At 38.1% G+C, this 14,425-nt stretch overlaps 1 protein-coding gene across 51 annotated transcripts in view; it reads left to right on the forward strand.

Moving 5' to 3' along the window:
* Map2 (microtubule-associated protein 2) overlaps window positions 1-14,425 on the forward strand; it is a 258,569-nt gene that overhangs the window by 183,810 nt on the left and 60,334 nt on the right. For all 51 annotated transcript variants that reach the window (XM_063266724.1, XM_063266731.1, XM_063266715.1 and 48 more), the window contains 1 exon segment: window positions 11,059-11,343. In XM_063266724.1, the coding sequence (XP_063122794.1) occupies window positions 11,082-11,343 (262 nt within the window). In that variant the 5' untranslated portion in view covers window positions 11,059-11,081.

Raw genomic sequence — 14,425 nt, forward strand, 5'->3', positions numbered from 1 at the left:
CATCAATAAGGTTCTAGCAGAGCCTCTCAGAAGACACCCATATCAGGCTCCTTGCAGCAAGCACTTCTTGACATCAGCAATAGTGACTGGGTTTGGTGGCTGCATATGGGATGGATCCCCAGGTGGGGCAGTCTCTTCGGAAATCTCTGGGTGGCCATTCCTTTAGTCTCTGCTCTCTACTCATCCCAATTTAGTGTTGAACATGCCTGTCTCCATGAAGGTTTAATCTGCTCTTATATCTGAAAATTAAGTGTTCAAAATAACCTCATTAGACTTACACTGAACAACAATTTTTAAAACTCCATTGCTCATTAAAAAGCAAGATATTCTATAGTATATTTCAGTGAAGCAGAGATCTTCACAACATTGAACATGGCTTAAAAGATTAATAAGGAAATACCATTCAATATATTATGAAAGATGGTGTTTTATTCTCTTCTCATGAAAGCATCTCAATAATTTATGTAGTTAGATAATAAATAAAAATTAAGACATTGGTTATAAGGCAATTTTGTAACATACCTATTTATGTTAAATAGATATGTTAATTTGGAACATACCCCTTTCACAGATTATCCTAATTTAAGATTAGGCGTTTCTAATTAATACATCATTAGTTTATTCCCTCATAAATCAACCCATTTTGATACGAAGCACTCATAATTCATGCCTACCAGCCCTTTTCCCAAAGCAACAGTCCTAAGAGCATCTTCATGCTTAGTTATGTCTTATTCTGGTTCCCATTTCATTGGGCCATTATTGGACCAGTCCCTCTAAATAATAAGGCTGAATAAGCCACACCCTACTTCTTCATTTTTCACAGATGCTAAAGGCCTTCAGAACTGTAGGAAACAATCTGTGCTTTGCATATGTCCCATATTTAGTCATCAGCAGACAGATGTGCTTGAACTTCCTTTGTGCCGGTGGACCAAGTACTATACATACAGAGATGAATTAAACACAGCCTTCCTTTCTGCAACTCACAGCCTTGTGAGGGAGACAGATGGGATAGTGAAAATCTTCTAACCTAGAGTGAAGAATAGTGTAAAGAGAAGTGTAAAGGGAAGGTACCAATTGGACCATTGGAGTGTCTCTACAATCATTTTTCCTATCTTAAGTTTTCAAAAGTAAAGCAAATTTGGAGTGGGGGAGAGTGGGCATCCTAGTTCTCCTTTAAGTTTCTTGAGCTTTCTTCTGCTAAGTCCTATTCATGCTCTACATGCATATGCTGCCTCTCATGAGAGGTATTGTCAAAAAAGTTGTCTATGCACCCCTAATCCCCTTCACCCACCTCCCTGACAGCATATACCAAACTATATATTTTTGTTGGTTATTTTGTGACCTCCTATAACAATATCCTTTCAAATATGTTTCCAATCCCCAGACACACTAAGTCCTTTCCTTGAATGTTTTAAAGAATAAATTCACTGTCGGATGAATTAGAGTTGTGATCTTAGGCATCTTAGCATCGTACAGTCTACCCTCCCAGTGTACTAAACAGGAACTGATTTTGTAATGTTTATGACAGAATGGCATTCAGCATTTGCTTAATCACATGTATTTTCAAAGACTACATGAATTTCCAAACATGCACACAAACATATGCTGTGACTGGTGGTGGTCTGCATCTGGTCACATCTACTGGACATGGAATAGGATTGTCATCTTAGCATTTGTTAGTAGCAACATTCGGAGATAGCCAGTGCCTTCCCCTCATGTGGAGCTCAGATTTATAAAGCAAAGGGTTCCTTATCCCTGTGATGTAACACTTATGGCCTATAAATGTCCCTTGGAGTATCTGTAATTCTACACAATTTTCATCAGATGTGTACCCAGAGGAGATTTGATTTCACAGTATTTTGTTAGGTGATACTCAACAAAATCTGAAAGTCCTTGGATCACAACTGAGGCTGGGTATCTTTAGAACAGAATCATCCATTTCCAAAATCCAACTTATAATTTACTTCCTAAGCTTTGTTTCCTGGTTGTTAGATTTATGCTAATTTAAAAACATTAACTAGGTTATGATGATTGATCTTCAACATTATCAGTAATGACATAGGGATTAAATTTTATCTGTCCATTACTTCAGTAGTTTATCATAGAGTTATGAAACTAACCTTCCGGTTTGATGCCATGTGTAAACTGACATATGTAGCAAGTAATAGAACCATGATTCTATCTCAGTTTTCAGTTGGGGACCTTTTACTTAACTCCCTGCTTCTCTATCATCTAAGTTCAAATCCTTAATTAAATACCACTAGTAGAGCTAGAGTTCTAGAGTATATTATTTAATAAGTACTTATTTCTAATAGGTACTTGATCTTTTGTGTGTATGGCCGAGATGTAGTGCGCAGTTGTGGACTACATGTTGCATACCAAAGTCACAGTAGAACAGTCCTTTTTCAGTTTGGAGTAATGGGTCACATGGTGAGGCAGCATTTAGTGAGCATTTCCAGCCAGCTTGGGATTATGACTCACTTGTATCATACAGGTTTAACAATAACTTCACACTGGGAGGTTTTGTAGTCTGTGCCCATCATCATCAGAGTTAATGTCTCCTGCGCCCACTAACTTTCTTTATACTAATTTCTAATTAGCAGGGTGTGTGAAGAGGAGTGAGTCACCTGGTAAGATTGTAGGATATTCTACACTCAGCCTGAGAACAGCAGGAAGGACCTGAAACAAACACGGGTTTTTCAGCTTTGCTTTTTTCATGCCGTTATGAAAATTACCTTCGATTATACATGGAGGACAGAGGGTAGCAATTTGGAGTTTTTACACTGTTTATTACCAAACACTTATGCTTAGAAACACACTCAGCATCCACAAAGATACATGATACTCTCAGTGATTAAACCAAGCATCTGTTGTGTGGTTCTGGGATGACTGATAGATAACTGATAAGAGTACAAAACATGGTTGAGCCTCCATGAAAAGAGAAGCAATATTCATTTGCTTAATTATGTTATGAAACTGGCTGTTTGATTCTTTTGTTCCTCTCTAGATAAGTAGCAGCACACAATTATATACCCTCTCTTTTAATTGAGCTTCATGCTTCATGATGATAGGGTGGAAGGTCTCAAAGGAAACGCCCTACAACTACCTGTGCCAAGGACACCATAGAAATCGAGACCTGTCTGTCTGACACATAATAAAATTTTCCTTTATACTTGCCAAGCTTTTCCTTTTGCCAGTTTTCGACAGTATTTAATGATGCCTGCTAATAACTATAATTGGTGACTAAATGTTTTACGAACTATCCAAAGACAAATTAAATCCAGAGATTTAATCCAAAGACAAACAGTGAAGTTTGTGACTGTGTGGTATTCCTAGGAGAGAAGTTCTACTTCACTTCATCCCTCTCAGCCTGCACATCTGAATTATCTAGGTACGGTCACAATTGTCCTCCACACATTACATCTAGAACCACCTCGCATTTGTCTCCAAAGCCATTGATCTGGAAAGAAAGCTAAGCGAGTATTCTTTAATAAACCATTAGTGAATGCTAAAAAATAGGCAAAAATAAACACTCTAAGAGCAATTTGAATATGTCCATAGTCTGACCATTGTTTTACAACATGAAATTGTTGCCTTTTAAGAAAGGGACATTTTTAAAAAGAACATCCCTTCAAAATATTTCTGCCTCTTTCAAGTAGAATTATATGCAAGGTAAAAATAAAATCACCTTTTTCCCTGTAAAGTAGAATAAAAGTGTTCTCTCTCGTGATTGGACTCTGTCAACTCATCGAAAAAGTCCTAGGCAAAAAAATATAAAAGACACAATTTCTCTTTGTAAGAATAGTCACGTGACCTTCCAGTATATGTGACTTCACCCTTTACTTCAGTCACTCTAAAGTGATGTTTCTAGTCTGTTTTTCTTGCCCCTTACTGCTCTTTCCTGAAGTAACTAAACTGTCTGAAAACACTAATCTTCAACTTTTATCACAGTTACCAGTTAAAAGAATAATTTGCAAGCCCCACCCAAGAAACGCTAACTTAGTGTATGTATTTTAAAAGTAGCATATTGAAAAGCAGTGTGTTGAGGATGCATTGGAATGGTTGATAACCTAAGAGCGTTTCATTTTGATAATTTGAAGAGACCTTTCTGAGATGGATTGAAATACTTGGGGAGCATCTGACCTCTCTGCACTCTGTTATATCTACTTTGTCTTCTTCTGTCTGTTCATTTGTTCCACTACATGTTTCTATAGGGTTAGGACTTGAGTTGTATCTCCTCCACCATCCTCCATGGCTCCAAAATGAAGTTCAAACTCACTCTTATCTCTTGAGCTGATGGGGGCCAAATATCCATCTCTGATGGAACCTTTCTTCTTGTGTCTGCCTCGTGGTAGGCAGTTGATGACTAACTCACTCAACCCCCAACTAATATTTGAAACCCACTCTATGATCTTTTGTAGGCTTTTATTGTCCTGTAATGTATTGGTTCTGTGAATCTTACTTTAACTAACCTCTTTCATACTTGGAAAGGAGGGTAGGAGAAAACTCCAAATTCTTAAGTAGAAAGGTAGAAAAATGAGAACTAGCCTCTTTTTCCATAAAATGTGTTGTGATTTGAATGTGATCCTAGATTTTCTTGGGGAAAAAACGAAGTCATTGGTAACTCAGAAAGATGTTAAAATTGTTTGGACGGTTTCTTTCTGTCACCTCTGCTTTCATGTTTCTCTTCCTTAAATAATGGAGGCAATTTGACAGCTGTATCCTGCTTTCTCATTTCCACATGCCCAGAGGGCCTGTGCACTAAGGAACTACTTCTTCATACACTTAAAAATATCTCCATTCCTTTTTCTAAAGAGCAGATAACACAGGACTCATCAAAGCATACACACAGTATTTTTCATGTGTAGCACTCAGACATTCTGATGATAGATGGAAGGATAGAAAGATGATCTGTAGTTCAAACCAGCTGATATGCACTGTATGTTCTACTGCATACATCTGCTTTATAAAGAATAAAGAAAACTAACAAAAGCCTGATTACCCATGGTCACTAACATAAATCATTACTCATTTGCCACTTTAAAGTTATCACTTTCCCATCAGCAATATTTGTGTGGAAACGATTAAAAGAATATTCCAAGAAAGATGAACAAAAATATATCTTAAAATTAAAAATCACCTAGAAAGCATATTTTCCTGCTAAAGAATACTCACATATAATCCCTCTGAACAATCTAAAATATTACATTTTTATACATGATTTTTCAGAGGAAGAGACTAATTGATTCTGTTTTGTTTCTAATATACTTTGTGTATATGACTAGAAGCTTAATATGCAACTTTCTCAAAAAAAATTCACCTTGAAGCAAAATATTAGAAGGTAATGTGACAATAATTATTTCCTTATGATATAGCTCCTAGTTGATTTCAGAGAATATTTGATAAATGTCACCAATCAGTCATAATAAAGAACGAATAGCAACAACTTAAAACTGTGGAATGCTAGAGGAAACATTGAACTCCTGAGGAGGGCATGTGGGAAGGTTCAGATTTTCTGTACATTATAAACTATCAGAAATAAGCAAAATGTAAGATATTTAATTTCTAAACTTCAATACAAGTTATCTCACTGTGGAGATCCTTCCCACCTGAGTCAATCGTGTAACAAAACCCAATATTTAAACAGTAGTTTCCTATCTTTGGAGACAGACTTTTGGACTGCCTGTGGTCAGTTCTAATTTTTTTCCTCGCAAACACAAAAACATGAACTCTTTTACACAACGAGACTGATGTTCAAGACAACTCCTCAAGTTTCGAAAGAGGGTATTATAACTTTAAGCCTAAGAAATTGAAATATGTATTTAAATATAAGATAATATTGATATGGTAAAAATCTGTTAAGTGGAAGAAGGACTGGTAATGAGCAAACCTAACCATAAGCTACAAAACTACTCTCCAAGGGCATATATTAATTCATGTATCAGATTTTTAAAGAGTCTAAGCAACTGAACATTGGAATACCAATGCCTTCAAGTCATGACTTAGATTCGTCTATAGTATTTATGTTTGCCATTGAGTTCTTTCCTTGCTACCCTAATTTGCTTTCTCTTGCTATGATAAAGCACCGAGCAAAAGCAACTTGTGGTGGAAAGGCATTATTTCACCTTATAGCTTGTAGTCCTTCATCAAGGAGAGCAAAAGCAGGACTTAAAGGCAGATGGAGGCAGAAAACATGGAGGAATGCTGCTCACTGGCTTCATTCACCTTTGTAGCTCTGCTCTCTTTCTCACACAGTGCAGGTCCACCTACCCCAAGGGTGGCACTGTTTACCATGAGCTTGACACTCCTCCATCAATTCCCAATCAAGAAGATGTCCCACACAGACATACGCACAGGTCAGCTTTACAAAGACAGTTTCTCAACTAATGTCCCATCTCTGCAAGTCTGTCAAGTTGGCAGTCAAGATTTGCCATCGTAAGTTCACCCTTGTCAGCGTGTCACAAAAATACAAATGGACCCCAAAGCTTTCATTAGAAATTTACATAAAATGATTCACCCTATGAGTGGTATTTTAATAATCAGTTGGGGTTATAAGTGAGCATGGTCCAATAGTGTCTCCTTTGACGTAAGAAGCTTTTCCCTCAAAGCAGCAACACCCATTTCCATTCATACTTCCTGCCTTAATAGCGTCAGCACAGTGATGACTGATGCTTAATAGATGGTTAGGCTACATACACCTGCAGTTTGTCCTGTAGTCAGGAAACACTTTGTAGGCAAGGTCTTTGATTTACTTGTGACTACAGGATTAAGAGAAATCCTAAGTGTGCTTAGGAAGCCCTACCTCCAAAATTAATTTTAATTCATTTTTTAAATCTAAAATTTGAAATCATTAAACATTCAGGAACTTATTTCGTAAATGTTTAACCCCTTAGGAATAAATGATATCAATCTTTGAGGTAGATGATCACTAATAAGCACAACTGTTGGCTTAGTTATTGTTCTGTTATTGTTCTGTTAAAGATCAGAGGTTTTGTTCACTGAGAAATTTGTTCTGGCGTCCTGGGAATGAGGGATAAGCCGTAGACAAATTTATCTGTGAGTTGTAAAATTTCATGCTGTTATATTTCCTGTGACCATCAAAACTCCCAGAGCTACTGGAACTATCAATGAGTGGTTTTGTTTGTTCGTTTGGGGGGATTTTTAAGTGCAAAAGTGTGTACTGCTTCTACAAAAGACCCAAGTTTGGGTCTCAACATCTATACTGTGTAGCTCACAACTACATTTAATTCTACTTCCCCAGGATCTGATGCTGTCTTCTAGACTGTATGGCCACTGCATTTAGGTGTGCACACCCGTACAGAGACAAATGCATGTAAACCAGTGGTTCTAAACCTGTGCGTCGTGACCCTTTAGGGTCCACATACAAGATAGTCTACATATCAGATATTTGAATCACAATTTTTAACAGTAACAAAATCACACTTATGAAATAGCAACAAAATAATGTTATGGTTTGGGTCAGCACAACATGAGGAATTATATTAATGGGTCACAGCATTAGGAAGGTTGAGAACCACTGATATGCACAGATCAGTGTTCGTTTGTTTCTACGTTAAACTTTATTTCTATGTCTTCTAAAGGTTGAATAACTTTTTAAAAGATAAATAAAATTTTAACTCTCAGAGTTGAACATACACCACAAGCTTACTATTTCTCAGATCCTCTTAGATATACTAATATATATGATATCAGGAAATAGCTCCTGGCCAGTTGTGAAACTTTGTATGATTACATTATCCTGCAAGCACCCAGCAACAGAGGAAAGAAATCAGAGAAGGCTCACACTTGTATGGTCTAGCACTTACTCCAGTTATTTGAGCACTTTATCTATGATTTAATTGTATGATTGACTTGAATAGTACATTTTAGGAGGTCAAAGTCATAGATGAAACTAGAGATGAACATTAAATGTAGTGTAGGGTGTTGGCTACAACCCTGAAGCAGACAAACAAAAATAGTATTGGGTAATTGTGTTGATCAGGGTTCTCTAGCATCACAGAACTTATGGAATGTCTCTATATAATAAAGGAATTTATTGTAATGTCTTACAGTCTGTAGTCAAACTAACCCAATAACGGGCAGCTACAAATGGGAAGTCCAAGAATCCAGTAGTTGCTCAGTCCCACAAGGCTAGTTGTTTAAGCTGGTCTTCTGCAGAAGTAGGTTCTAACAGATGTACTGGCAACTAAGTGCAGGCAGTCAAAGAACCGTGAATCTTCCTACTTCCAGTACCCTTATGTAGGCCTCCAACAGAAGGTGTGGCCCAGATTAAAGATGTGTACCACCCACCATGTCTGAATCTAAAACTCGATTTGTCCCAGGCTGACCTTAAACTCAGAGATCTGCTTGCCCCAGTATCCTGGGATTAAAATTGTGTACTACCTTGCCTGGACCTAAGCTATTCATGACCACCATGCCTTAGGATCTCCATGTTAAGATCCAGGTCAGAAACCTTTGTCTTTCAGCCTCAAGATCTGGATCACAGGTGTGCCATCCATTCCTGAATTGTAGTTAATTCCAGAAGTAATCATGTTGACAATTGGGAATAGCCATCACAATAACCCACACTATAGGTTCTAGCTAATAATTTATTAATGTTGTTTTATGGACTATAACAAGTGTTTCATTCATGAAAGATGGTCAGAATTAGAAAAATTATAAGCCAAGCAGGTAAAAACTCTATAGTATCTGCTCAATACTTTACAGATCTAAAAGTATCATAAAATATAAATCCTATTTGGTTTTCAAAAAGATATATTGGCAAAGCCCAGACTTCTTTAAAGAAGGATTTTTAGCTATATTGACAGTTTACTCTGCACACATACCAAAAATAGATTGGAGATATATATATATATATATATATATATATATATATATGAATAGATTTCCACAGTAGAGTATGGAAATGTTGACCAGGAATAGTAAAAGACATTGAGCCACACAAAGACTACGATGCTCTGGAAGGCAAGTCTGTATTCAGAGGTGGCTCCTTGAACCTAACATGAAGATACCGTGACAATTTAAAAGACACAGTGTTTGATTCTTATGTCAGGTTTGCGATTTGGCCAGTGCACAGTGCAGAATGGGATGGGGGTGAACATTGCTGGATCACATTTATAAAATGCATGTACTTAGTTTCTCATACGTACAGAGGCAGGGGGATTTAGAACTGAGGGTCTGTCCTTACCGTCAGGTTCCAGTCTCAGACCTTTGCCATGCCCCTCAGGTGCTCCTTCAGTCCTTTGCACAGGGCAGCTTTGCAAGTCCCTCAGGTACTTGTCCAAGTATCTGAGCTCCTGTCGTTGCACCAGGAATTGCAACAAAACTAGCTTAAGTGGTTACACGTAATGATGAGCGGTACATTCAGTGCTGGCATCATTATAACCACAACAAAGCTAACTGCTAATGTTTCCTTTCCATTATTTCCTTTGATTTTGTAATCGGTCAAACAAGGAATTGTCGGAGAAAGCCTTTGGTACATGAAGTTCTTTGCCGTGGTAGGTGATGTAGAGACACTCGTGGTTTATTTATAAGTCCCTCAATGTTTTCAAAGTTAAGCTCTTTGTACGCTAAGTATGATTTTGTGGAAGACGAACAGAGTGCTTTTGGAAACAAATTTTGGAGGCACTTTGATGTTGTAATTAGCTAAGATGAATGGGCTTGTCTCACTCTCTTTGAGAGGAGGGGCAAAAGCACAGGAAACAAAGAAAGGCATTGAAATTCAGAAGCAGGGCTTGTGAGATACCTCGGCAAGTGAAAGTGCTTGTTACCCAGTGGTGCCAGCTTGACAATGTGAGTTCAGTTCCCAGAACCTTCAAAAGGTGGAATGAGAGGACCAAACTCCATAAAGTTGTCCTCTGACATCCACATGTACAACCTGACACATTCAAGTGACTGCATATGAACAATAAGTAAATATAAAGTCAGAAACAATCAAGTGATTCTTGTAAACCTGATTCCATGAATGACATTTTCACTTGTATGTGGGATCTCTAAACACCTGGAGGAAAGAAATAGATTCTCTCTAATCTTGCTTTGGTTTGCTTGGAAGTCTTTGCAAGTGATTTTGGTTTCCATTAGAGACAGTCATTACGTATGTTGTCATCTGTTCTGTGGGGACAATAAGCCATCGATAAGACTACATCACTGGCAACCATTCTCCAAACTGAGGGGTGAATCACCCTGCCAGTTACCTCTCTAAATTTAGTAGCATCCGCATGTAAGAGAAGGTCACACAGTATCTGCCATTCACATAAGGTTTAAAAAAATGCCTCCTGCCCAGCGAACCGTCCCTTGATCTAACTCAGAGCTCCCGCACTCATGTCTGTGACATTGCATCTTCAGCTCTTGCTTCAGTAGTACGATGATGCCATTAAGCAGGGTACAGTTCCAACCCCACATTTTGACTTTTTCCCTGCAAAATTTGTATTTATAGAAGGATGTCAGAGTCCCTTAAAATATAAGTAGGGTTAAAAATTGGTCAATAATTATCATCCATTGCATCAAAATACACAGCAAACAGCATCCAGTTGGCTTGATTTGATTGCTATTGAGATGGAAATGCTGACCATGTTGTCCTCTAGGTTCCCTTGAAGTTGTTTTTAAAGGGTACTTGAATGATGTCTAAGAATATGGTATTTCCTCCAGCTCTTCCTCTTCCTACCCTCTTCTAACTCAATTTTCCCACAGCAAATCATTCATTAGCTATCACTGAATATTCAAACTGTATGTCAAACATATTGGTTAAGACTTGTCCTAAAATATAATTGTTTTTAAAGAGAATATGTAATTTTATGGAACATTCCTGAAATGTTCTTAAAACAAACAAAAGCCATGTAAATATAAAAACTATTGTTTCAACAACATCTGTTAGATTTTTTTTGTTGGTTTTTAATTCTTTTGGTTTTTGTTTTTGTTTTTAAGGATAGTTATCAATACAGCAAGCCACTGACTGGGCCTCAAATTGTCCCCTCCTTGCTACTAATGCTCTCAGGTTTCCCCAAAGTGATAACTAGTATGTATACATTCTGTCTGCAGGAGACAGTACAGAGATCTGAAGGATGGCTGACGAGAGGAAAGACGAAGGAAAGGCACCACACTGGACATCAGCCTCACTCACAGAGGCAGCTGCACACCCCCACTCGCCAGAGATGAAGGACCAGGGTGGCTCAGGGGAAGGGCTGAGCCGCAGCGCCAATGGATTTCCATACAGAGAGGAGGAGGAAGGCGCCTTTGGGGAGCACGGGTCACAGGGCACCTATTCAGATACCAAAGAGAACGGGATCAACGGAGAGCTGACCTCAGCTGACAGAGAAACAGCAGGTAACGAGGGCCTCGAGGACATCTTTGTGCTTTGTAGTCGTGTTACTCTGACAGCGAATTCATCTACAGCAGCTGGGCCTTTCACTCTGTAAGGACTGGAGTCCCCGTCAGGAGAAATAGGCAACCTAGTATGGCAAGCACCAAACACTGTGGCAGTTAGCTTGACTTCCCCCAACTTGGTTGCAGACTTGATCTCCCCAACCCCCACTTCGGTTTTCACCACCCTAATCTTTATAGGCAAAACACTCAGTGTATGTCTATTTTGCTTAAACTATCAGTATTTTATCCTACTACAGGAAAAAATAATCTTACCATTTTCTTCTTACAAGTGACATTGGGCCTGACTAAGTTCAACAGACTTCATCAGCCTTCCGAGGAAACAGGGGAGAAGGAAAGAGAAGATAGGGGAGATGAACATGCATGTTCAAATACGGGGACACTTTCACAAGCCTCAGATTTCCAAAGCACAATACACAGAGGCTAAAAGAAAAATATAATACAGCTAATTCCATTTACTCTATATTTATGGCTATTCTGCCTGCATATATGTTTGTATACCACATGCAGACAGCACCTGCAGTAGCCAGAAGAGAACACTGGCTTCCCCGAAGCTAGAGTTATAGATGGTTGTGAGCCACCATTTGGTTCTGAGTATAAAACCTGAGTTTTCTGGAAGAGTGACCAGTGCTCTAAACTACTGAGCAACCTCTTCAGCCCCAGTATCACTAACTTGTTTTAAAAATATTAACATTGATACCACCCTAAATGACCCCATAAGTACAGAGCATTAATGACCTAGAAAAATGTTATTTTACAATATAGCATTCTTCTCATCATTTCCCTTTTTTCTGTAATTCAGAAATTCATGTATTTGAACTTACAGATTATAGCTTATTTCATCAAAAGACTGGACATACTACAAGTAGTAAAATAAAGCATTTCCCCCTTCAAAGTCATCCCTTACTTACGTGAAGGTTGGTTTCTGTACCCCAACAATTAGACTGTGATGCTTATTCGCTATACACTCTGGTCAAAACACCTTATGTGTAAGGGGCGGGGGTATAGTTAATGTTATACATACTTAGAGTGCATGAGGTTCTTGGTACAAATTATAAGTGTGTGTAGGTATGTGTGTGTGTGTGTGTGTGTATTGGTATAAGTTTATGGGTGTATAAATATGCATGTATATATGCATGTCTGATTTTTTAATAAGGAAGTAGTAGAGACATTTTAAATGACAGGAAAAAGTATAAAATATATAATATAAATTTCTAATATATAGTTTAAATTTTGCCACCACATTAGTAGGTGGTATTTTAGTAATATTGTTCTACATAGTAAGTGTTATATTAGCTTCCATACAAAATCTGGTGCCCATACTCTATAGCTCAGAGGTTCTCATGATCTCTATGGAAATTAATTTGAATACAATTCACAGGATGTCAAGTGTGAAATGAGAAATATGAAAAGGCAGAGATGAAAGGGGCTTATTTTTAACTTAGGACAAATCTTCCCAAATATGTCCTGGAGTGCCAAACAAATTCACAGGAATATAGAAAAAGAATAAATGTTCAATGTAGTGCAGTAGCTCAGACTCTGTTAAACACTACACAAACCATCAGGTTGTGGTAGTTCTGTGTGTTTCAACATTAGCACACACTGTATCCCTCTTAAAGATTCTCCAGCGTGCTGAGTCTTCTGCAGTTGCTTTGATGCAAAACCAGGGCCCTGCAGAATTCCCTGAGAATCAGAAAAAAAGAGGTTGGCAGTAACTTGACTAACCCAGGAAATTAAGAAACTATAGTGTTCCAAGAGGACATACATCTTATAAAAAAATCATGATTAAAAGTGAAATAAAAATATGCTTCCTTCCATGGTTCCAGTGAAGGTTATACAAATGCAACAAAATGTATAAAGGCAGTGCTACGAGGCATAGTATCTCTTAGTTACCATCGTGGGTTGCAGTGGTGGCAACACTCTTGAACAAGGACCATTTTGTCTCTAACTGAATACAATGTAATTTGCTGAGGGTGGGAATTTGCACTGACAGGTCTTTGATAGGTTTGAGGCATAAAGGATGAGGACAAGCTACCACACCAGGGTTAGGGGGAAGGAAAGAGATAATGACACAGATCAAGAATCTTTCCCATCCTGTGGACCCTGGTTTTACAGTTGCAGTGTTCAGTAAACATGTGTTGGACCAGTGATTGAATAAATAGACAAATTTGAAAACTCTAATCTCTTGATTTTGGAGGTCTTGCTTGCTGCTGTTGTTTTGTTTTGTTTTTGAGGAGGGTTCCACTCTGTAGCCCAGGCTAGCCTTGAACCCACTGTATAGTCCAGATTTTCCTTAAAGTCAAGGTTATCCTCTAGCCTCAGCTTCCCTCATCTTGGAATGACAGTTATGAGCCACCATGCCTGTCTAGTTTTGTCTCCTGGATACTCAACACATGACTCTTATTGACTACCATGGAGCAATACAACCTCTTTACATAGCATGCTTGTTCAAGCTACGGACAGCTTGTTTCATTTAATAGTCTATTTGTTTGGTGGTCTTAAAGAAGTATCTAACAGCAGCAGAAAGATCTACTTGTCAGGTCAGTGTGTCCTTGCCAGCTTCCTTGAGAAAATGATATAAATTAAATCAAACTCACAGGTATTTCTTTCAAGTGGTAGCATCAGGAACATCCAGTGTTTTTTGTGGAATCATCTCAACGTGTGTTAAATTAGCCTTTCTTATGTTACCTGGGAAAAATGACTTCTAAGCATTCATATGTGTGCTCACAGTGACAGAGGTGGTACATCCTCATCTGTGGGTTGCCATAGTGATGTTTTCAATCCAAACTATGGTGTGATTTTTTTTAAAACTAACTTCCTTCTAAAAATAACAGGCCAGTTATTGAATACCTAAGATATGCCAGTGTAGAAAGCTCTAGGAAGAGCAAAATGTAAAACTGGTTTCCTTTGACTTACGAAGAATGCTCCAATGATGAGTTACTATGCAATTAGCTTCTCTTAAAGCAAGTTTAGTAAAATGATAGCAGTTGTCATTGATGATTTATAGAATAATGTATGTTGCAAG

The sequence above is a fragment of the Rattus norvegicus genome, chromosome 9, assembly GCF_036323735.1.
Source record: "Rattus norvegicus strain BN/NHsdMcwi chromosome 9, GRCr8, whole genome shotgun sequence".
NCBI classification, from domain to species: Eukaryota; Metazoa; Chordata; class Mammalia; order Rodentia; family Muridae; genus Rattus; species Rattus norvegicus.